At 42.1% G+C, this 25092-nt stretch overlaps 1 protein-coding gene across 4 annotated transcripts; it reads left to right on the plus strand.

The window, feature by feature from the left end:
- The first annotated feature begins 147 nt into the window (after nt 1-147).
- On the plus strand, nt 148-24266 carry LOC109752118 (protein PHYLLO, chloroplastic). 4 transcript variants are annotated; one of them, XM_020310985.4, is made up of 27 exons: nt 150-576; nt 857-1056; nt 1146-1263; nt 4549-4665; nt 4790-4891; nt 5493-5549; nt 6052-6120; nt 6373-6483; nt 6547-6741; nt 7005-7103; nt 7546-8112; nt 8235-8459; nt 8900-9202; nt 9735-9802; nt 10462-10620; nt 18958-19083; nt 19157-19294; nt 19365-19473; nt 20797-20949; nt 21033-21296; nt 21399-21566; nt 21953-22096; nt 22178-22639; nt 22771-23067; nt 23143-23300; nt 23411-23518; nt 23702-24266. In XM_020310985.4, the coding sequence occupies exons 1-27, from the start codon at nt 208-210 to the stop codon at nt 23961-23963; spliced, it is 5148 nt and encodes a 1715-aa protein (XP_020166574.1). In that variant the 5' UTR covers nt 150-207; the 3' UTR covers nt 23964-24266. The 4 variants fall into 4 exon arrangements, with proteins under 4 accessions (XP_073357487.1, XP_020166574.1, XP_020166575.1 ...); XM_073501386.1 differs by lacking the exons at nt 21953-22096; nt 22178-22639 and having other exon boundaries at nt 148-576; XM_020310986.4 differs by lacking the exons at nt 150-576; nt 857-1056 and having other exon boundaries at nt 1149-1263; nt 4489-4665.
- Nucleotides 24267-25092: the final 826 nt, after the last annotated feature.

Raw genomic sequence — 25092 nt, forward strand, 5'->3', positions numbered from 1 at the left:
TCAAAATTCGTACCAGAAAATCAGACGGGGATGAAGCAGTTCGGGCGGCGACACCACATACCAAACGTGCGAACTAATCATTTGGATAAAATATGGTATTAGATGTACTCACGAAAGAAAAAAAGTTCTAGGGATGCCCTTATCCTTCTCTAAAACGCCCACCCCGACTACCTCGCCACGGCCATTCGCTTTCTCGTCGTCGCGGAAATGCTCGTCGTCTCCCTTTCTCCGAGCTCACCCCTCTCCTTCCTCCCTGTCCCGAACCCCCGCCCTTTTGTCGTCTCCCCTCTTCGCCGCTACTGCCTCCACAAACACCACAAGCGCCGGCAATGCCGCGGTGGCAGTGGCCTACCACTCCACCTCCTCCACGCCGTCGCCAGGAGGCGAACGGGCATCGTGATCGACGTCGACGAGGTGAATGATATCGGCGACCGTGACCTCCCCGTGGACGTGTCATTCACTCGGAGGCTCCCGCCGGCGCTCACCCTCGTTGACGGCATTGCCGCACTGCGGCGGGCCGCCGAGGAGGTGAAGGCCAGCCCGCCTGCCGCCGGGAGCGGCGTGATCCGGTTCGAGGTGAGCGGGCGCAAGTTTGTGTAACCGAAACATAGGCTTAGGCGCGGTCGCTACGTGTAGTGTTCTTGGAATTCACTAGTTGATTCGGTCAAGAGCAGCGCTGCATTTTGATTGATTATGAAATATGAATATGACGATGTTTGTGAGGTTGAAAGACTACAAACAGCATTCTCCCTAATTATGTTTACCAGCATTGTGAACCTGGTTGATTTCCCTTCACCTCCATGAACACACCAGTAGACCTAGAGGAGATGATTAATTGAACACACAAATGCTGCAGGTACTTGTTCCACCCAGTACGAAGGCACTCAAATGGTTATGCTCTCAGTTTAGGAGATCATCATTGTTCCCTCAGTTCTATCTATCAAGGAAGCTAAGCTCCAATCCGTCAGTTCAACTTGAAATATCTGGTGTTGGTTCTGCACTTTGCTTGCATGGTTCCTCTTCTCAAGTAAAAGATGGATATGATATGATATCAAGGTGCCTCTCTCGTTCTCGTGCACAGATGCTCCCTTTCGCGAAGCATTCGACACTTTTTCTAACCAAATTAGACATTTTTGTTCCTGCAGATATATTTCATTTGATTCAGATTTGATGGGAGCTTATGGAGCAGTTGGCATGAAGTATAACGAGGAATTATCGTCAATAGAGGAGAAAGCTGGTTCATTTTACTTCTTTATTCCTCAGGTAATAACCTGCGCTTTTCCGTGGGTGCAGAATTCTTATTACCTTGGTGTGAGATACGCATTTCATGTAGAGGTCATTTGAAATTCAGCAGAAAAATTCCTGCACTAGCAAGTTATGTGATATTATGTGTGTGACTAGATATTACTTGATCTCTTGTCCGTGATTAAAAGGTGGACGCTCAAGCACACTCACATGCCTGAATGCGTCCCCTTCAGACCAAGACTACAATTGACAGAGGTCAGGATAAATCTGCGATCTCACAGAGTTCCTACTAAGGCCCACTCATGTGTGCAGAAGATGGGCTGGTTGAGCCTGTTAAGGCCCTGTCCGGTTCACGGGAAATGAAAACAAGGGAAGATAGAGAAATAGAGGAATAGGAAAGGAACGCTCCTGTAAAACAGAGGAATGACGAACATCGGAAACGGCAGAGGGAACCATGCGAAGGAGTGTTCGGGTTGATGGAAAAAAAGCACATGAAAGCATCTTACGTATGTACAGCTAAAAGGACATTGCTGCAGTTTTTTTTATTTGCCTTGCCTTTGACTAGACCTCAAACATCTCATCCCATGGAATATTTTATTAGGGCTTACACGCCAGCCGCGAGTGCTTTACCTCGGGCTTCTGCCAAAACATTGGCTTGGGCTGGATTTTTTCAATCCTCTGGTATCGGTGGGAATCTGCACGTGGAAGGAATTTTCCCTGCAAAATACTGTTCAACTTTCCTTTGTCCCAAATGCTGTTGATGATAACTTTCCAGAGGAAGGTGTTACCCATGAAATTCCTGCAACTTTCCCGTGAACCGAACAGGGCCTAAGTATATTATATCTCCTCTACCTATCAAACTGGTCTTTTGGGGTAGTTCGAACAGGGCCTAAGTACATTATATCTCCTCTACCTATCAAATTGGTCTTTTGGGATAGTTGGTTGATAGGAATATCTAACATGGTATCAGAGCTGAGGTCTTGGGTTCAAGTCTCAGTCCCTGCATTTTCCCCAATCGTTTATCCACATCCACGTCGGGAGTGGGGGGAGGTGTTGGTCATTCCATATCCACGTACGATGTGAATCGGGGGGGGGGGGGGGGGTTAAGTATATCATATCTCCTCTTCCTATTAGATTGGTCTTTTGGGATAGTGTCTTGGTTTCAAGTCTCAGTGTATATATATAAACTCGGGTGAAGAATATATAAAGTCTATTCATCATCTCGGGTGAAGAATAAGTAATTCTTCACCCTGGTGTAAACTCTCTCTACACATGATTCCTTTTGAATGTTGTAATTTTACCTCACGCACGTCGTAGTCTTACCTCACCGACATGTTGTAATCTTACCTCACATGCATTGAATTCTCACCCGCATGTTATAATATTTCCTCATCTCAAGCATGCATGTGGTAATCTTACCTCACACGCCTGACACATTTCTTTCTCATGGTGGATGTTAAGAAGACCTTAACTACACACCATAATATTACCTCGCATGCATTTTGGTTCTTACGGTGACTATAGGGTGCATGAGAAGGTGGGGTGAGGAATAAGAATTCTTCACCAAGGGTATGTATGTATGTATGTATATATATACATATACAAATGTTTCCTACAACCCGGTGGTAGTTACCGCCACTTGAATTTTGTATGCTGTATGTTGTATCTATCAAATCGGAGAGTATGTACGCGTAGTATGCTGTATGTAGTATGTAGTATATCAAATCAGAGAGTATGTATGCGTAGTATGTAGTATATAAGAATGTTTAGGTAGTATACATACTACTTTTTTGGTAGTATGTATCGTAGTTTGAGTATGCGCCTTTTTACGTACAAATATGTACGTATTTCACAAATATAATAAAAACCATGGGCCAACTTACAATTTTTTCATGTAACTCACTTTGAAATCTCTTATATATAGTATATGGACACACTTACAATGAAAGTAGTATATATACTACTACATTTTTGTATATGAGACATGAGAGTAACTACCTCAGGTGGTAGGATGTATTTTCCCTATATATATAACATCCTACCATGTGGGGATAGTTACCCCACATGTCCCATATACTGCCATATGGTACTATATATACTACTTTATCATTTTAAATATGTCCATATACTATATCTAAGATATTTTGAAGCAAGCTATACGAAAAAGTTGCACGTGAGTCCATAGTGTTTGTATATTTTGAAAATACCTTCATATTCATACGTATGAAACAACATACTAAAAAATAGTACATACTACCTAAAAAATAGGATATATACTACCCAAATATTCTTATACATTACATACTACATGTACATACTCTTGGTTTTGACAGATACTACATACAAAACTCACGTGAGGATAACTACCACTGGTGGTAGGAAACATTTGGCCTGTATATATACAGAAGTTGCCACCACTTGCATTTTGTATGTTGTATATAGTATATACAAATCGGAAAGTATGTACGCGTAGTATGTAGTATATAAGAATATTTAGGTAGTATATATACTACTTTTTTGTTGGTAATATGTATTGTATTTTGAGTATGCTCTTTTTTACGTACAAATATGTATGTATTTCATAAATATAATAAAAACCATGGGCCAACTCGCCATTTTTATGTAACCACTTTGAAGTATCTTATATATAGTATATGAACATACTTACAATGATAAAGTAGTATATATACTACTCCCTCCGTTCCTAAATATTTGTCTTTCTAGAGATTTCAACAAGTGACTACATACGAAGCAAAATGGGTGAATCTACACTCTAAAATATGTCTACATACATCCGTATGTTGTACTCCATTTGAAATGTCTAGAAAGACAAATATTTGGGAACGGAGGGAGTACTACATAATAGTATATGAACATACTTACAATGATAAAGTAGTATATTTTTATGGTAGGATGTATTTTCCCATATATATAGTTTATGTAATGTTTGGCAATGGAACACATGCTCTGTGACCAAATTTGGCGATCGAGCGTTCATATTAGAGATCCTGATTCAGTGGCTGGGTCACTGGCCGTACACCATTTATTTATTGTACATCTGAAGTGCTAAAAACGGAAATCAGCTCTGATGGGGAACATGTAAAAGCTAATGAATCATTTTCCTTCGTGATGGGGAACATGTAAAAGCTAATGAATTGTGTTCCTACACATTTATTTTCTGCAAACAATCCATATAACAGGCTCTGGCAATTTACAGAACTGTTTTTTGGTTATTATTTGCAGGCATCACATAGATATTTGATCTTGTAGCATTCGTGATGCTCAGCAACATTGAATTTACAGGTTGAGTTGACCGAATTTGTTGGCTATTCTGTGCTATCATCAACTATGGTTTGGGATCATTTTGTATCTCATACATTTGAGGATTCGGTTTGTTTGTTTGAATCTTGTTTCAATCAGGTATGTGAAACTAAGCACAATGATGATAGATCTTCTGTGTTGCTTAACGTTCTTAAAATCATAGAATGTCTGCATATATCTTCTTTACCACTGGACTTCTTTTTTGTGCACCTTCACCTTGTAGGTATGTGGTAGCTATGATTCTGCAGCTAGCAGCTGTTATGAAGGCATGATGACGAATTACATTGGAGAATCACATTTGTTAGAGACTGTGAATGCTCAGTTGGTAAATATTTCTGTATATTAACTACTTTGGTGATGATATAAGTACATACTCTTGCCTATTTATTTCCCATGTTAGTTCCTTCTGTCATGATGCCGCAGTCCTGTTAAATATTTATACCACGATTAGCTATTTCAGTTATTCCAATGTGCTAGCTCCTTTATCCTAATTAGTTCACGTGGCTTCGAGGCTGAAATAAAATTTAGCTTCCTCATTTGAAGATAAGAAGGGCAGGGTCTTACTTGTTACCGCTATGATAGTACCTACTTATTGGTTGAAGTTTGCAATACTGATTCTTATTTATCTAAAGCTATCTCTTTCATCCATTCTTATGATCAAAAAACCTTTGTTGCAACAGAATTTTTGTTTGAAATATGAAGCGTCTGCATTTTAAACGAGAGATAAAACAGGCTGGCCTCCAATAATTAGCTTATGACCAATGCTAAAGTTAGTCGCTCATAACCTATGCAAACTTTTGGCCATTCATCTTGAACCAGTCTGACAGTTACTGCGGTGGTTATTGTATTTCAACAATACTCCAATATTCCTATTATCATCTAAGACCTTAGTCTTAAGTTTGAATTTACTGGACCCGCCTTTCCAGGTATACTTGGATGGCGAAGTTCTTGTCAAAGTAGATGCTGAAATCAGCATGCAAAAGGTATCCTCTTAACCTTGGTAAGTTACTTGAAATTAACTATTTCTTGCTTTGGTTTTAAAATAACCTTTTCCTGTGTAAAAGATTATTGTGCTTCTTTCTTTGTGGCTTCTGGACGTTGTCCTTATCTTGCTGGAAAGTACATATCACGATTTTGCAATATTAATTCGGGATTAGGTTTTGGTCCTTAGACCATTGATATGGCTCCAAAGTATTTCTTCAGTTTAAAGACCCGTCAAATTTATAGATTTTATGAGTCATTGAGGTGGGGGCGGAACGAATTAGTAGGTGCCCCAGTGTCAGTATCTGTAAATAGACTTATTCCTGTAATTGGCAGACCAAAAAGGTAAAGTTAAGTTTACACCTAAAAATGAACACCAAAGTTGGGCAAACAGAATTTCTATATCAATTTTTCTTCCTTTTGAATTTTTCTGTAGTTTATACTCTCTGTTAAGAGTGCCTTTGAATTATTGTCCTGACCAGAACTGCCATTTGTTCTTTGTAGGAGAAATTTCTGATGTCCGAGCAGTCATTTATTCGCTTTTCACCACACTTCTTATTTTCTGCAAACATGGTAAATTTCTACCTGAGTCTCCTTTGCAACCAAACCGCCAATGAATTATCATTTGGAAACATAGCCTTGGCGCACTAACATTTTTTGTAGCAATTTTCAGCTCTGAGAAAGAACACCAAACATAATCATACAACTATACAATGACATAGACTAATTAGATATGAGAACTGCCATTTATTCTTTGTAGGAGAAATTTCTGATGTCTTAAGCTGTCGTTAACAAATGCTAAAACTGTTCTCTCGTGTCCTGTAGGACCTACGCTCAGAAAGCAACAAAACCGAATCTTCTATTAAGAGCTGCTCTAACATTAATTCGGCATGGGCATCCCTTATAGTTGAAGAGTGTGTCAGGCTTGGTTTCACGGTAATCTTAACACACTAAATAGTTTTGCCATGTCTACCATGCCTCTGATGTGCTTTGCCTTAGTACTTTTGTATAGCTCCAGGGTCAAGGTCATCCCCACTCGCACTTTCTGCCACAGGCCACCCTTTGACAACTTGCATATCATGTTATGATGAACGTTCACTTGGATTTCATGCTCTTGGCTATGGGAGAGGTTCTAGAAAGCCTGCTATAGTAATTACATCATCAGGAACTGCTGTATCAAATCTTCTCCCTTCGGTGAGTGGCATATTTCACTTTCTTAATTTCTTTTCTTTTCTTACTGCTGCCAGCTTTCTACATCATCAGGAACTGCTGTATCATATCTTTTTTATCGAACCATGCGCTACTGCCAACTTTCAGAAGCCCTCTGGCTAGAATGTATGGCTTATGAAGGCATACATATGATCCCTTTGTGCTAATACATGTATTGTATGCTGCATTTTTCAAAGAGAAAAAAAAGTCTATAATATTACTAATATTCAGTCAAGTTTCCCATCTAGGTGGTGGAGGCAAGTCAAGATTTCGTACCAGTTATCTTGCTCACAGCTGATCGTCCTCCCGAGCTGCATGATACTGGAGCCAACCAAGCGATTAATCAGGTGCTTATGATCAATCAATGTTTAAATACAAATTTCTTGATGCCAGCTGTTCCTTTTCTAAAACTGCATGATTACTTCGGTATTTTGGCTACCTTTTGATAGCCTTAAATTACTTAAGATTTTTCAAGCACAGAAAGATATGTCATGCTGTTTCATTCACAATATTATAATTAAATGCATTTTACTCAGAAGTATCAAGACCATAGTGTCTGTTTTATCACATAGAAGTGAAACCCTATATATTGCACAGAGTGTGAACTTGGACTGTTTGAGTTATCAGGACTGCTATTGGAGTTTACGCATTTCAATTATTTTACTTTATTTACTTGCTTTCTTCGCATCCTGTTTGTACACAAATTCATGTCATGGTTGTATTTTTCAGTTCTAATTGTGGACAACGCATCTCAACTCCCCCCCCCCCCCCCCCCCACCCATTTTGCAGGTCAATCATTTCAGTAACTTTGTAAGATATTTTTTTAATCTCCCTCCACCTGGTGATCAGATTTATGCAAGAATGGTTCTTACAACAATTGATTCAGCAGCCTACAATGCAATGCAAGCACCACAAGGTCCGGTGCATATAAACTGTGCTTTTAGGGAACCACTAGATCACAGCAATCAAAATTGGAGTTTTGATTGTTTGAGAGGATTGGACAGGTGGTTTAGAAATGATGAACCATATACTAGATACCTAGAAATGAAAATGGTCTCCGCATTTGGTAATTATTCTTGTTCAGTAATAGAGGTTCAAGATATCATAAAGAAGGCAAAGCAAGGGCTTCTATTAGTTGGAGCTATTCATAAAGAAGATGACATGTGGGCTGTGGCTTTACTAGCTAGACAACTTTCCTGGCCAGTTGCTGCTGACATTCTGTCTGGACTGCGAATGAGGAAAGTTCTAAATTCATTTCCAGGATTTGATAAGAGTATTTTGTTTATAGACCAAATAGACCAAATTCTACTGTCGGACTCTGTCAAAAGCTGGATAAATCCAGATGTTATTGTGCAGGTTTAGCTCCTCATTTGATTCTATTCCTCTGCACCACTTACATTATCTTTGCATTTCTAGGTATTATGTGATATATATTTTTTGTTCTAACTTTCTGAAGCTTGGTTTTGTTCAACTGGCAGATTGGAAGCCGGATTACTAGCAAACGCATGGAAATGTTTCTCGAGTCCTGCTTCCCATCTTCATACATCTTGATTGATACACATCCGTGCCGCCATGATCCTTCACATGTTGTCACTCACAGAATCCAGACTAGTGTAGCTGACTTTGCTGCTAGTTTGTGCCAATGTAATTTAGAAAGGAAGACAAGCAGATGGAAGGATATTTTGATGGTTCTAAATTCAGCGGTATGAACCAGAACATGCTAACTACCTTGAAACGATGCAATGAAATAATTATGGTCATATAATGGATAGATAAGCATAGCTTCTCCATATGTACAATCAGTCCTCTATGGACTTCGTCGTTTCTTGCAATCCTTCACTCCAGCACGCTTTTATATGTTACATCTAGGCTATAACAATGAGTACAAGAGTTTGCCACTCGTTGAAGCTTGAAAATTGTATCGACACTTCATACGTTTTCTATATAAACTTTGTAGCTAACATGAAATAATTTAATATTATCACTCAAGAGATGAAAATGAAGTAAACAGCAGGCTGTAGTTAATTTAGTTCTGCCCATATTGAACAGAGCTTTTACTGGAGCTCCATCTCCCTGGAAATGACTAATAAACTTCTGATTGGTTTCAACTGCCTTTCGTTTTGATAACTGCTTCTTATTCCAGGTTTCACAGGAAATAATGTTTCATGTACATGCGGAATTCTTGCTTACAGAACCATATGTTGCACATGTAATTGGAGAGGCACTTTATGGTGATGCTGCCATGTTTGTTGGGAATAGCATGGTCATTCGAGACTTGAACATGTTTGGGAAGGGCTGGCTTGACCATACTACCAACGGAGATAACATGATGATGCATAATATTCCAGATTTCATTGGTGCAACAGTGTCTGGGAACCGAGGAGCAAGTGGTATTGATGGTTTGCTTAGCACCGCGATTGGATTCGCTGTTGGGTCAAACAAGCATGTAAGTCATTTGTCCAGCTCATGAAGCAGCATGAAAACTCCACAGATATCATGTGTGATTGAATTGGTTATATTAAATATGAAATGTGAGTTTTCTGTACTAAACTAGGGATGAAGAGTGAAAGAAAATGTAACTCCCCAGAGATGATATTCCTAGTTATATCCTAGAGAGAAAGAGAGAAATAAGTACTCCCTCTGTAAACTAATATAAGAGCGTTTAGATCACTACTTTAGTATTCTAAACACTCTTATATTAGTTTACAGAGGGAGTAATAACCTATCATAGTCAGCAGTCAGCAGTAGTTCTCAAACTATTCTGAATAGCTGATAATCTTTTCTCGTGCATTTTCTAGTCAACTTTGACATAACCTTAACATAAGGGTACTTCTCATAGTACTAAATTTGAGTGAACTGTAGCATCACATTCGTTCAAACAAAGTTGCTAATACATTTATGCTGAACCTTTACTGGAGAATACCAAACGCCATTGTAGGCTTTCGGCAAGAACTTGACTATAGCTGCATTATTGTCAGGTATGCTGTGTGGTTGGTGATGTATCTTTTCTTCATGATACGAACGGATTGTCACTTCTCAACCAAAGGTTTGCAGTTTGAACCCTTCTCTGCACCAGTCCCTTTCCACCCTGCAAAGTTTGAACCTTTCTATCCACTATCGCAGCCAATGTCCTTTCCACAATTTATGTTTCACGCTGGCATTCATATTGACTTTATCATTTACATAAAACAATAGATTAGTATTGACTATTGGTACAGAGGCAGACATTTGGCTCTCGGGTGCCAGTGCACCCAAATTGCAAAAAAGGTTAAAAATTTCTGAAACATTTTGTAAACAAACATGATCAAGTGTTATTATCGTGTAAAAAGTTTCGCCAAGGAATGGTTTTCATGGTATTCTGGGTGAAAAAAAAATCAACACTATATACAAGTTTCTATTCACACTTTTTGTCCTCGAAAATTTGTGTTTCGAAAAATCAACACATACTTCTAGTTTTTTTCCTTCGCGGAACTTTTTATATGAGTACAACAGGAGATCAAGTTTGTTTCCAAAAATTGTCAGAATTTTTTTACTTCTCGCACTTTCCATATCAGGTGCACTGGCACCCGAGAGCCAAAGGGGTATTTTCCCTATTGGTATCTTTTTTAGCCAAAGCTAATTTTTATCATCATGTGCTTAAATTATATTCTTTCAGGATAGTGAAAGATATATTTATTTTTTTATAATTCTTTGACATAATTGAAGGGCCCAGAGGAAACCCATGACAGTGATTGTAATCAACAACCATGGTGGTGCAATCTTCAGCCTTCTACCAGTTGCAAAAACAGCTTCGCCCCAAATTTTGCAGAAATACTTCTACACCTCACATGACATATCGATTTCTAAACTCTGTGATGCACACAGGTAAAAACAAGTGATTTAGTTGCAGCTTAGTTGCTTACTTGCATCATGGATGTGAAATTATCAAGCGCTTTTCTTATTTATAACTAGATTTTGCTATTAGAACTATACTGTAACAATAGTTGGTCCTGAAGCTACATAGGATATACTATAGTTGATTCTGGAAGTTGATTATTGAATTTTGGGGGAAAATATCTGTCATGTCTCCCCCTGGACACCCTCTCCCTTTTATTAACTCTTTTCAGTTTAGACCCTGTACAACCAGAGTATTACACACACACACCAACACTCCCCCTCAAGATGGGTTAAAGATGTCAACCATGCCCATCTTGCTACAGATTACAGCACCCTCACTAGGTCCTAACCCTTTAGTTAGACAATCTGCTAACTGCTCACCAGATTTTACATAACCTAGCTTTAACATTCCACCATCTATCTTCTCCTTTATGAAGAATCTATCAATCTCGATGTGTTTGGTGCGGTCGCTGAACAGGGTTATTAGCAATGTTTATTGCAGACCTGTTATCACAATGCAGCACCATTGTGTCGTTTCTTAATACTCGAAGCTCTGACAGCAGGCTCGGCATCCAAATCATCTCACTCACGCTTACAGCCATAGCTCTATATTCAGCCTCTGCAGTAGACCTCCTACAACATCTTGCTTCTTGCTCCTCCATGACACAAGATTACCTCCCACAAATATGCAATAGCCTGATGTGGATCTTCTGTCATCTATGTTGGTTGCCCAATCAGCATCACAGTACCCTTCCACATCAAGGTGTTGGTTTAGTTTGAACCATAGTCCCTTTCCTGGACTTCCTTTCAAGTGCCTTAGGATACGATAAACGGCTTCCATGCGCCCAACCCTTGGGTCATGCATATACCGGCTCACCACTCACTGCATATGATATATCAGGTCTTGGGTGACAGAGGTAGATTAGACGCCCCACTGGCCTCTGATAACTCTCCTTGTTGACAGGATCACCTGATAGAGCACTTATTTTGTGGTTCCTATCCATAGGTGAGGCAATAGGACGACATCCCAGCATCCCTGTCTCATTCAGCAGATCAAGAACATATTTCCTTTGGGTCAGAATTGCTCCCTTGGATGAGCGAGCAATCTCAATCGCAAGAAAATACCGAAGTGGTCCTAGATCTTTGACCTCAAATGCCTTCCCCAGTCTCTCCTTTAGATACTTGATTTCTTCTGCGTCATCACCAGTTATCACTATATCTAGAATAGTGATGTGTTTCTGCCTATGCATGTAGAAGACCGTATGGTCTCCATTGCACTGGGAGTATCCCATCCCAACAACCAGTGGCGGAGGACGAAAAAAATTTAAGGTGGGGCGAACTCTAAGCCTAATAAATGATGTGATGCAATATCAAAATAGCTTTTACGCAATAATAGTCCACTCATAATTTTACGTGATTTTAAACTAATTCAAATACAATGGAAATGCAAGCATATTTAAATAAATCTGAAAACATATGGATAATGAAGCTTTTTTTTTGAAAAAGGAGGCTTGCCCCCGGCCTCTGCATCTGAGCGATGCATGCAGCCATCTTATTAAAAAGTCTCAAAGTATCAGAGAGTCATAAAAGTATTACAGCTCGCAAGCGGAGCAAAGAGAAAAATAAAAAGGCTCAATATCACAACCGGTATGACAACAAGGGACAAACTCCCTAGAATCATATCCTGTTACGCGTTTGCCATCCAAACCGGTTGAATATAGCCCGTGCTACCATCTCCCTCTGGTTGCACCCAGTAACCATTGGCTCCCTGGAGTCCGTAGGAGTGAGTAAGGACCACGTAAAATGGACAAACATTGCGAAGCTATTCTCAGAAAATTTACATCATAAATTCGCAACATGAAAATGTGGAAATTTATAGCTCTCCATGTGATGGCGTTGTGTACTGTTTTTTTTCTGAGAGAGAAAGTGTGGTTATTTTAGAAAAAAAAATAGCGTGTTTTTATTTTGAGAAAGAGTGACAGCGTGTTGTTTTTCAATGTAAGAGAGATAGCGTGTTGTTTTTCAATGTAAGAGAGATAGCGTGGTGTACTGGTGCGTGCAAACGGTGCCCAGCAGCAGGAACTCATGGGCCTAAATAACATGGAGAGAATCTGACGACCGACTAGGCCTACTCGTTTTTCTTGGTTCTCTTCTTTTTCTAGCGACAGTGACTCCAGAACCGGACAGCGACAGCGTATGCGTACATGTAGAAATCGTTTTGCCCAAAATCAAGGTAGGGCGGGCGCCCTGCCTCGCCCTACCGGGAGCTCCGCCTGTGCCAACAACCACGCGCTTGAATCTATCAAACCATGCCCGGGAAGATTGCTTGAGACCATATAAAGATTTCTTAAGCTTACATACCTTTCCATCTGTTTGACTATTTCCGAATCCAGGTGGTATCTCCATATAGACCTCCTCATGTAGGTCCCATGGAGGAATGCGTTTTTCACATCCAATTGATGAAGTGCCCATCCAAAAATCACAGCACAAGAAACAAGTGCCCTCATAGTGCTTATCTTTGCTACAGGTGCAAAGGTCTCATCATAGTCTATTCCATAAGTGCCCTCATAGACCTTTAGCAACCAATCTTGCCTTGTACCTGTGCACGGTTTGCTTCACTGTGAACACCCACTTGCAGCCCACTACCCTTTTTCCGGGTGGGAGTAGCACAAGATCCCATGTCTTGTTCTTTTGGAGTGCACTAAGCTCCTCCGTCCACCTGGGATCCTGCTTTGCTGTTCTCCAATCATTTGGAATGGATACAGATTGAAGAGATGAAATGAATGCTTTGTATGCAGGTGAAAGGCTTGAGTATGACACAAAATTGGCAATGTCATGTTCAAAACCATACCAATCTGGGGGCTTTCCAGCATTAATCTAATTGCTCTGCGTTGGGCAATAGGTAATTCCAAATGCAATGAAGAGGGAGAAGCATCATCACCTATCTCTGATGACGATGAGGATCTTGATGGTGAGAGGCCTGGAACATGAATATCATCCTGGCACTGTGGCTGCTCTAGGGGTTCAGACTATTGTAGTTCCTCCTCAGCTCGTGCAACTTGTTCATTTTCATCTACTGTTTGTTCCCCCTGATTGCGAAGATGCCTTCTCTGGTACACCTGCAACTCCTTGGTTGCACCTATTGTTTGCTTCCCCTTATTGTGAAAATGCCTTCTCTCATACACCTGCAACTCCTTGGTTGCAACCGGTCTCTCAGGAGAAGAAATCACCATAGGGCAGGGAATGGTTCCCACAACTCCTTCCTCTCCCATAGTGCCTCCAACAATTGCTTCTTCTTCCATAGTGCCTCCACTCCCCCCCTCCCTCCTGTCACCACTCTTAATGTCATCACCCTCAATGACAGGGGAGAATTCACCCAAAAACTGCTCCAGGTCCCCTGCATTCTTGTAGTATGGCTCAGAATCCGGAAAAGTCACATCCATACTCACGAACAACTTCTTCTCAATTGGATTCCAGCACATATATCCATTTTTTTTTATGCATAGCCAACAAAATACACTTTGTCGCCCTGGGATCCAGCTTGCCTATACCTGGACGGTGATCATGGACAAAGCACACACATCCAAACACCTTTGGAGGTAATTTAAATTCTCTTTCACCCAATAGAATCTCACATGGAGACTTCATACCCAAAACTCTAAATGGCATACGGTTTATCAGATAGGCCGCTGTCGTCACAGCTTCACTCCATAAATTCTTCGGTACATTCATTTGAAACATCAACGATCTGGTTGTTAGATGTGTATAGTCCCCTTTTCTATATATCCCCATTGTATAAGGGGCTTCCTGCATTTTAGCTCACATGTACATGTATTGGCCTTTGCCCCCCTGTGAAAGTTAGTTGCTTATTATCCAACATGGTATCAGGTGCGAGGTTAGCCTCTCCCTCGCACGATGCAACTCCGTGCCTACTTCGCCCGTAACCAGATCCGCCCGTCGCTGGCAGTCCCTGCCCGGATCTGCTTGGTTCCACTACCTGGATTCGTCCGGTCCTGCCTGGCCATCTCCTCCTCGTCCCGCAGCCGCCGCCGCGTGCCCATCCGGCCGCTGCCACTCCCTCCTCGCCCTGCCGCGCCCGGTTGCCGCAGCCGCCGCCTGCCTCGTCCTGCAGCAGCCGCCGCCGCCGCCCGCCACGTCCTGCAGCCGCCGCCTGCCTCGTTCGGCAGCCGCCACCGGCGCGACACCTTGATCTCCATCGTAGCATCATTGTCTTCTCGCCAATCTTATGCTTCTACGACTATTGCTACCGCTTAGTGATAAAGTAAAGCATTCCAGGGCGATTGCATTGCATACAATAAAGCGACAACCATATGGCTCCTGCCAGTTGCCGATAACTCGGTTACAAAACATGATCATCTCATACAATAAATTTAGCATCATGCTTTGACCATATCACATCACAACATGCCCTGCAAAAACAAGTTAGACGTCCTCTACTTTGTTGTTGCAAGTTTTACGTGGCTGCTACGGGCTTAGCAAGAACCGTTCTTACCTACGCATCAAAACCACAACGATAGTTTGTCAAGTTGGTGTTGTTTTAACCTTCGCAAGGACCGGGCGTAGCCACACTCGGTTCAACTAAAGTTGGAGAAACTGACACCCGCCAGCCACCTCTGTGCAAAGCACGTCGGAAGAACCAGTCTCGCGTAAGCGTACGCGTAATGTCGGTCCGGGCCGCTTCATCCAACAATACCGCCGAACCAAAGTATGACATGCTGGTAAGCAGTATGACTTATATCGCCCACAATTCACTTGTGTTCTACTCGTGCATATGACATCTACGCATAAAACCAGGCTCGGATGCCACTGTTGGGGAACGTAGTAATTTCAAAAATGTCCTATGCACACGCAAGATCATGGTGATGCATAGCAACGAGAGGGGAGAGTGTTGTCCACGTACCCTCGTAGACCGAAAGCGGAAGCATTAACACAACGCGGTTGATGTAGTCGTACGTCTTCACGATCCGACCGATCAAGTACCGAACGCACGGCACCTCCGAGTTCAGCACACGTTCAGCTCGATGACGTCCCTCGAACTCCGATCCAGCCGAGTGTTGAGGGAGAGTTTCGTCAGCACGACGGCGTGGTGACGATGATGATGTTCTACCGACGCAGGGCTTCGCCTAAGCACCGCTACGATATTATCGAGGTGTAATATGGTGGAGGGGGGCACCGCACACGACTAAGAGATCAATAGATCAATTGTTGTGTCTATGGGGTGCCCCCCTGCCCCCGTATATAAAGGAGCAAGGGGGGAGGCGGCCGGCCTAGGAGGAGGGCGCGCCAAGGGGGGAGTCCTACTCCCACCGGGAGTAGGACTCCTCCTTTCCTTGTTGGAGTAGGAGAAGGGAAGGGAGAAGGAGAAGGAAGGAAGCGGGCGCCCCCCTCCCTAGTCCAATTCGGACTAGTCCATCGGTATGTTACTTGCCCGAGATTCGATCGTCGGTATCTTAATACCTAGTTCAATCTCGTTATCGGCAAGTCTCTTTACTCGTTCCGTAATACATCATCTCGCAACAAACTCATTAGTTGCAATGCTTGCAAGGCTTAAGTGATGTGCATTACCGACAGGGCCCAGAGATACCTCTCCGACAATCGGAGTGACAAATCCTAATCTCGAAATACGCCAACCCAACAAGTACCTTCGGAGACACCTGTAGAGCACCTTTATAATCACCCAGTTACGTTGTGACGTTTGGTAGCACACAAAGTGTTCCTCCGGTAAACGGGAGTTGCATAATCTCATAGTCATAGGAACATGTATAAGTCATGAAGAAAGCAATAACAACATACTAAACGATCGAGTGTAAGCTAACGGAATGGGTCAAGTCAATCACATCATTCTCCTAATGATGTGATCCCGTTAATCAAATGACAAGTCATGTCTATGGCTAGGAAACATAACCATCTTTGATCAACGAGCTAGTCAAGTAGAGGCATACTAGTGACACTCTGTTTGTCTATGTATTCACACATGTATCATGTTTCCGGTTAATACAATTCTAGCATGAATAATAAACATTTATCATGATATAAGGAAATAAATAATAACTTTATTATTGCCTCTAGGGCATATTTCCTTCAATAACCTCAGCCTTAACACCTCCTACAGCACAATGAGCGCGGTTTCTCCTTGATCAATATACCACAGTCTATTACGCCATGTTCTAGTTCCAATCATCTTCCCAGTCCTCTTTTCCTGGAAAAAGAAGCATCCTCATCGAATATGACTCTGCACTTGAACTGTTTGATAGCAGAACTCAATGAAAGGAGATTGACTGGAAATGAAGGGACATGCAAAATTGAAGCTAATGCTAGTGATGATGTGCATCCTACAGAACCTACACCCTTGATTAGTTGAAAGGTTCCATCAGCTATCTGAATGGTCTCTGAATAATCATGCGGAGTATAAGATGCAAATGCATCAAGGGAACCAGTAACATGTCTAGATGCCCCTGAATCTATAATCCAGTCAACATGAGGATGCAAGAGCCCAAGCCGGAGTACCTTTGCCCAACCTTTGCCCACTTGGGCATAGTTGGCATAATTACCAAAGTGATCCACCTGAGGTATCGTGCCAGATCCCTGTGAACTTTCTGATGTATGGCTCTTCTGGCATTTCTCCCATTGTGGTGCTTTCTCACCTGTAAGCACGATGTGTGATGTTTCCTCTGCAGCAGCATAGGCTCTGTGCTGACACAACCTCTGCCACGTCCACCACGGCCCCCACGATCACCACCTCGTCCTCCACGGCCCTCACCTCGGCCTCCTCGGCCACCACCACGGGTCGCGCGTCCGCGTCCTCCAGATGGTGGAGCATAACACTCATAGCTCAGATGTCCTGTCCTTCCACAATTGTAGCATTCCCTATTGTCAGCCCCATACGCTGACCGAACGGGATTGCTGCTACCCACCATCACCCGCAAGCGAATCTCCTCCTGGACCATTGCTGAAATTGCCTCTTCCATAGTAGGCAATGTTGTCTGGTGAAACATGGCAGCCCTCCTTGGCTCAAACTCTGTTTCAGCCCCTTTAAGAAGTGTGTAACCCTTCTACGTTGCTGCCAAGCCTCATCAGCCTCAGTATCACTAGAACATGTCAATTGCAATGGATCATAGTGGTCCAAATCAGACCATAGTTGCTGCAGCTCACTGGCGTACTCTTGGACAGTTTTCTCCCCTTGCTTGAGTTCATCCACCTTACTCTGGACCTCCACCATCATCATCACATTGCCAGCCCCAGAGTACATATTGCTCAACGTTTTCCAAATTGCTGCTGCGCTTGCAATTGCTTCAATCATCCTAGCAATCAATGGAGAGACGGAATTCATCAACCATGCTGCAACCACAGAGTTGGTGGTGCATACTCGCCAATCAACACTTGTTCTATCTGCAGGTTCTATGAATGTTTCCTGCACACAGTGCTCTACACCCTTTGTCCTCAAGATCAACTTCGCCTTCCTTGACCAGCTCAGATAGTTCTTGCTCCCTTCTAACTTCAATTCATTCGGCATCAGCTCCAACTTCAACTCGGGAGTTCCCACTGAAGCTTTTGATCCCATTATCCCCATTGCCATAGGATCCTGCAGCAAACTTCTCATATCACCTTTCGTAAAGAGTGTGGATTTTCCCTGAGCCTCCTTCTCCAGCTTATCTTGTGATGCTTTCCTTGCAGCTTCAGCCTCCTCAGGACTCATCTCTGCTGAACACAAGAACAGAGCCCTCCAGGCTGCTGCACTTCCTCACACAAAAGAAAACAACAGGGAGTATACCCAGCAGCTGTCTTCTTCCTCCCCTTACTCACACCCCCGTGAGCAGTCTTCCGGCTGCAAATCCTCTTCTTCCCAGCCTTCGAATCGGCCGTCTGGCCAGCCTCACCAGCTGCACGGCAGGGAGCAGCTCTCCACCTCTATGCATAGTCAATTCTCCCCCTCACCTCCAGCCATCATGGAGCAGCACTCCTCCACAGCCGCTGCGGCCACCACCTCTTGGAAACCTAGCTCTGATACCATATTGAACTTGGGGGAAAAAATATCTGCCCCGCTCCCCCCCCCCCCCCCCCCCCCCCCCCCCGCCCGCCCGCCCGCCCGTACACCCTCTACTTTTTATTAACTCTTTTCAGTTTAGACCCTGTACAACCAGAGTATTACACACACACACACCAACATTGATAAAATGGTGTCTGTTAAGACTTCTGCCAGTTTTACATAATTGGTTACGGAGTCAGCTTTGTTATATGATGAAGTACTTCTTAGTGTTGACTGCAAAATTTTGTGTCTCACCGATGTCACCGGTTGTGTTGCAGAGTGAAGCATTTTTTGGTTCAAACAAAAGCAGAACTTCATGATACATTGGTGAAGACCCATGCAGAACACCTTGATTGTGTGGTGGAAGTAGAGAACCAGATTGATGAGAATGCCAACTTTCATAGGTTTACATTCAAATCTGTTCTAACAGTAATTTAGTCTACCCTGTGAGTTTATATGTTTCTCCTTGTTCTGCAGAACTATAAGTATGTTCGTTGATAATACTGCAACCCACTATCTGGAGTATCTTCTCGGGGATCTGTATTCTAGCACTACGAGTGATTTAGATCGCATGTACAATACGAAAATTCATGCAATAGAGTACATGTTGTACAGGTATGTCCGTAACCATTTAATATGCAGCCCACTCATTCCTGGCATTACCCTCAAACCTTCGTTTGCACAGAATCCAGCTTTCTGCACCTCGTACTTCAGGAATTTCAGATAGCAGTTGTTTCCATGAAGGCTTCATTCTGAAGCTACGTATGGATGACAACATTGTAGGATTTGGTGAGGTTTGTTTTTATCACCACTGCAATTTATATGGCATCTTTTATTTATGCTAACTTAAGTTGCCATTTTGAGTTGCAATAACAACAAAGCCTTTCAGTCCCAAACAAGTTGGGGTAGTGTATGTTAGAGTTATATTATGTTTTATGTAGCCTGTATATTTTCTTCACACTGTATGAGGGGTTTCCTGCATATTTACCACATGCACATTTATATATATAGGTAAAATTGGATGTATCAATGTTGTCTTGGGAGCCTGTTAAGGCTCGTTGGATCATCTTATATTATAGGTGTGTATCAATGTGTGTGTATATATATATAGGAGAAAACAAATCTATCAACCAATCCCTGGTTAACTACTATCTTGGCCATTCAATGCTTTGAGATGCGCATTGGAAATTCCATTTCTCTTCCCTTTCTCCATTTTCTGGTTACTGGCGCTCTCGCATCGAGACATCCCTGTCTCTGTGCAGCAGTCTGCTGATTGCAGCGGCTTGGTCGGCTTAGTGCGTCTCCACCTTGAATGGGTGGCACAAGCTGAATGACTCCCAAAATTAGTCTTAATAAACTGAATAATTCCCAAAATTAGTCTTAATAAACTCCAAATAATATTCCAACATTTTTCCAACTCCTTTTATTTTGAGATGGATGTGTGGCCACACGAGGAAGGATCGAGTCCGGAATGATGATATACGAGATAGAGTTGGGTCAGCACCAATTGAAGAGAAGCTTGTCCAACATCGTCTGAGATGGTTTGGGCATATTCAGCGCAGGCCTCCAGAAGCTCCAGTGCATATCGGACGGCTAAAGCGTGCGGAGAATGTCAAGAGAGGGCGGGGTAGATCGAATTTGACATGGGAGGAGTCCGTTAAGAGAGACCTGAAGGATTGGAGTATCACCAAAGAGCTAGCTATGGACAGGGGTGCGTGGAAGCTTGCTATCCATGTGCCAGAGCCATGAGTTGGTTGCGAGATCTTATGGGTTTCACCTCTAGCCTACCCCAACTTGTTTGGGACTAAAGGCTTTGTTGTTGTTGTTGTATATTATCTTCTCTCACTAATTTTCTTCAGTGAAAAATAGCTGAATATTCTGGAAAAAATCAAAATGTATTGAAACCATGGTACACAACAAATGATTCTATTAACATCCTAATTTCTAAAATTGGGATGTTACAACCTTCCTATTTTACATCTTACAGAGTAAGGTTATTCGAGTTAATGCCTTTTCAGTTTTTTTTCGTACTAAAGTTGTACTAAAGCTGTGACAAGTAATATGGATCGGAGGGAGTACTTCAAACTTAAGTATCTTTTATACATTTCATATAACAGGTTGCACCAATCGAAATTCACCAGGAGGATATAATAGATGTCGAAGAGCAACTTAGGTTTCTGTTTCACAGAGTGAAAGATTGTGAGCTAGATGTTGTTCCTTTGTTGAGAGGGTCTTTCTCCAATTGGATATGGACAAGCATTGGGATTCCTGTAAGATAACTCGAGAAACTTGGTGACCATTCATGTCTGACATCTCAAGAGATTGAAGTCCTCTCTTTCTTTTTCCTTCTCAGCCTTCTTCTGTATTTCCAAGTGTCAAGTGTGGCCTGGAGATGGCCATTCTTAATTTGCTGGCGTCACAGCGGAAATGTAGATTATCTGAAATTCTCACTGGTTCCAACCCCTTACTAAGAGATCAGAGTCTGGTGGAATATAATCAGAACAGTTCTGCAGGCATACATATCTGTGCACTCTTAGACTCCGACGGTACTCCGATGGAGGTAGCACTTGCTGTGACTAAACTTGTTGATGAAGGCTTTACCACAGTGAAACTGAAGGTAGTTCTTCCACTTTTTCAATTGAACTTTTTTTTGTTTCAAAATATTATATCTGCTAATCAATCAATATGAAGAAAATTCTTTCTAAAATCTCTTGTGAAGGTTGGACGTCGTGCAAGTCCCGCTGAAGATGCAGCTGTTATTCAAAAAATAAGAGAGGTTGTAGGATATAAGATCAATATCCGTGCCGATGCAAATCGAAAATGGACATACAAGCAAGCAATTGAATTTGGATCCAGAGTAAAAAGCCTTTGTTTGCAATACATTGAGGTAACCTACACTTTATTCGTCTGCTGTATTAGAAACTTCAAAATAGAGAAAATGTGAAACTCGCCTTCCTTTTGCTGCACCTTATTAACCGAAAAAGGCTTTCGCCCCGCTTTATAAATAAAGCAAACCGCCAGAGAGCACACATACACGGACTAGTTCACACACACTCACCCAAGTCGCACAAGAGGAAGTACAATAGGTTCTGCTGAGGGCACAGCTCAACAAGCCCAAACAAAAAAGAAAAAAAAAGGGCGCCGGAGAACAAATCAGGCGCCTAATCGGGCTCCGGAGGAGGCGGAGGGGGCGGCATTATTATAGAGCTCTCATTTCCCAAGCGACATTCATCTTGTTCTTTCTTGGGAATCTTCATGTTTCTTACTTGACAGGAACCAGTGAGCTCTGTACATGATCTCATCAAGTTCTGTGAAAACAGTGGTTTGCCTGTTGCTTTAGACGAGAGTATCGACAACCTTAAGGGGGGTCCAATCCAAAAGCTTCATCAATTTGTACATCCAGGGATAGTTGCTGTTGTGAGTACAAACTCTGTGAGCTATTTCTCAAGCTTCTCCTTTCATTTCTATATTTCACCTTGTTTCCATCTTGATGGTCAGGTTATAAAACCCAGTGTTGTTGGCGGCTTTGAGAATGCAGCTCATATAGCAAAGTGGGCTCACATGCATGATAAGATGGCTATCATCAGTAGTGCGTACGAGAGTTCTGTAGGTTTGGCGACCTACATACAGTTTGCATATTATGTTGACAGGCAACATGACCTAATCTCCAGACTAAAGAGATATGATTCATGTGGAACTGTGGCTCATGGGTTTGGAACATATCAATGGTTAACAGAAGATGTATCAGAACAAAAGTTAAAAATTCTTGTTCCCCCGCTTGGTGATGGAATGGGAGCTTCAGTGGAAGATGCCCATGGCTATCTCCACCACTTAAATATAAATGATGAGAAGATTGAAAAAACATATAGTGAAGAAAAACTAAACTCATATTCTATCCAAGTCGACGGGGATCATTTTTCTTATGTAGTTAAGGTTCAAGAGGCTGGTGATTGTACAAATGTAAGTATCGCTCAACTTATTTAAAAGAATGTGGTTTATGTGCCTACCTTGTTGTACAAGATATACTGTTTCCCCCTAGGAGATAGGATAGTGCTGCTGCAGTAACCAGTGCCATGATTTAACCCATGTAGGATAAGGTCGTTCTTTTTCTTCATGGATTTCTTGGCACAAGTGAGGACTGGACTCCCATGATGAAAGCTCTCTCTCCCAGTGCACGGGTCATCGCCGTTGATCTTCCTGGCCATGGAGAGTCCCAAATTCTGCAGCGCGATGATGAAAATTTCAATCAAATCTCTCTTACAATTCAATCAGTTGCAGACTTGTTGCTGAAGTTGATATGCAATATAACTGATGGAGAGGTGGTTGTTGTTGGCTACTCAATGGGTGCAAGGATTGCACTCCAGATGATACTAAATGAAAATCACAAGGTAATCTTGTCAAGATTGCAGCTTGTTTGTTTCGCTCTTTATTTGAATGATCCTAAGGTAGTCTTGTCAAGACAGATTAGTGGAGCTGTTTTGATATCGGGGAGTCCTGGATTGAGACATGAAGCAAGTAGAAGACGACGTACTGCTATTGATAAATCACGAGCTCAATTCCTGTTGACTTATGGACTGGAATGTTTTATCAAGACATGGTACTCTGGAAAAATGTGGACCAGGTGGAGGAATTAACTTATTTGATTTCTTGACTCTACGGTAGGAAGAAATTTTGCATAACATGTACTAGTATTTGACATGCCTTTTCTTTTTGGAACCTTTTCTGTTGCAGTCTAAGAGAACACCCACAGTTTGATTCCCTAGTGAGGACACGCAGAAAACACAGTAACATCACGGATCTATCTAAGGTTCTGGCTGACTCGAGCATAGGGAGACAAAAGTAAGATTAGCTTCTGCTCTCAGTAAGATTTCCATTTAGCAATATTCATGTGGCCATAAGATATTCAGTTTATCAGTTTAGTAATATTCACTGATAGCATAGGTGACAAACAGTTTCATAGGTGCATTGCATTGCATTTTGCATGAGAAGAAATGCAACCTCATGTAAGTTTCCATGTATCAGGTCCCTGTGGGAAGACCTGAAACACTTGGAGAAGCCTGTCCTCATCGTTGCAGGTGAGAAGGACGTAAAATTTAAAGAGATAGCGGAGCGAATGTGCAGCGAGACAAGAGAGTACGGCGAACGTGAAGCTGATTGTCGTAGCAATCAGGAGCTATGTGAAATGATCGTTGTCCCGGAAAGTGGCCATGCTGTGCATGTTGAGAACCCTCTCCCCTTAGTTAGAGCCCTGAGGAAGTTCTTGGTAAGGCTACACCAGCCTTAACGCTTTAGTATCCGTGGATTACATAGCAATAGTCTGAGAAATTTTTGAACTACCAGCTTGGCAGGCTGAGTGGTCGGATTATATTTGTGGGCTATAAATGTTGCCGGAAGTAAGGGGTTTTCTTTGTGTCTCAGTCTGCTGTTGCGTAGGGGTTGTAAGTTTGTCACTCGGTTGTTGGTGGCAGTCCGTGCTAAGACTAGCCACAATGGATAGTAACATAGACTACCTCTATAGTGGGGAGTAACATATGTGTGGTAATATGCAACACTTCATTTATTAGGCTATAGACTCATTTTGCCTTGATATGTGTGATGTTACTCATACTAGTACTAACTAGCTATGTTACCATATGCCTCTCTTCCTTCATTTATTGCTTGCCACATCATCTATTCTATCTAGATATGTGTGATGTTACTACCTATGTTACTCCCATTGTGGGTAGTCAAGCGTCGTACCTTGTATTCTTGCGCGAGTCATGAGCCCAACAACAACGACAACAAGATTAAGAGGATAGTGGTCCCAGCCTATTAGAACTGGTACTTGCATTTTTTTAAATTTATTTCGGTCCTTTCGGCGATGTCGGTTCAGTAGGAGGATACATTTACGTTGACTATGAAGATGATTTCATCAATCTTAAGATGATGTACCGGTTTAGTCTAGAAGGTGCTCATAAGGGTAGGGTATGCGTGCTTGTTTTCATAGGAGTGAGTGAATATGCGTATATATGAGCGTTTGCGTCTATACTGTGTTAAAAAACAAAAAAAGAATGACAAAGCCTTAGTCCCAAACAAGTTAGTTGAAACCCCATAAAATCTCGAAACCAACTCATAGTTCTGGAACATGGATAATTAAGTTCCACGCATCCTTATCTATGACTAGTTCTTTGGTAATATTTCAGTCCTTCAGGTTTCTCTTTACGGACTTCTCTCATGTTAAGTTTGGTCTACTCGACCTCACTTAACATTATCAACATACTTTAATGGCATGTGTTGTATATGTCTAAACCACCTCATATTATATTGAACAAATTTCTCTTCGATCGGTGCTATGCCAACTCTAGCATGCATATCATCATTCTGGACTTGGACCTTATCTTTTCTTGTGTGGTCACACATCCATCTCAACATGC

The sequence above is a fragment of the Aegilops tauschii genome, chromosome 6 (genome assembly GCF_002575655.3).
Source record: "Aegilops tauschii subsp. strangulata cultivar AL8/78 chromosome 6, Aet v6.0, whole genome shotgun sequence".
Lineage (NCBI taxonomy): Eukaryota > Viridiplantae > Streptophyta > Magnoliopsida > Poales > Poaceae > Aegilops > Aegilops tauschii.

Excerpts from the sequence above, each read along its gene's own strand:
- LOC109752118 (XM_020310985.4), top strand. The coding sequence starts at position 208 with ATGCTCGTCGTCTCCCTTTCTCCGAGCTCACCCCTCTCCTTCCTCCCT. Across the intron at positions 19,084-19,156 it reads GAGAATGCCAACTTTCATAG|AACTATAAGTATGTTCGTTG; the intron begins GTTTACATTCAA and ends CTTGTTCTGCAG. Across the intron at positions 19,474-20,796 it reads ACATTGTAGGATTTGGTGAG|GTTGCACCAATCGAAATTCA; the intron begins GTTTGTTTTTAT and ends TTCATATAACAG.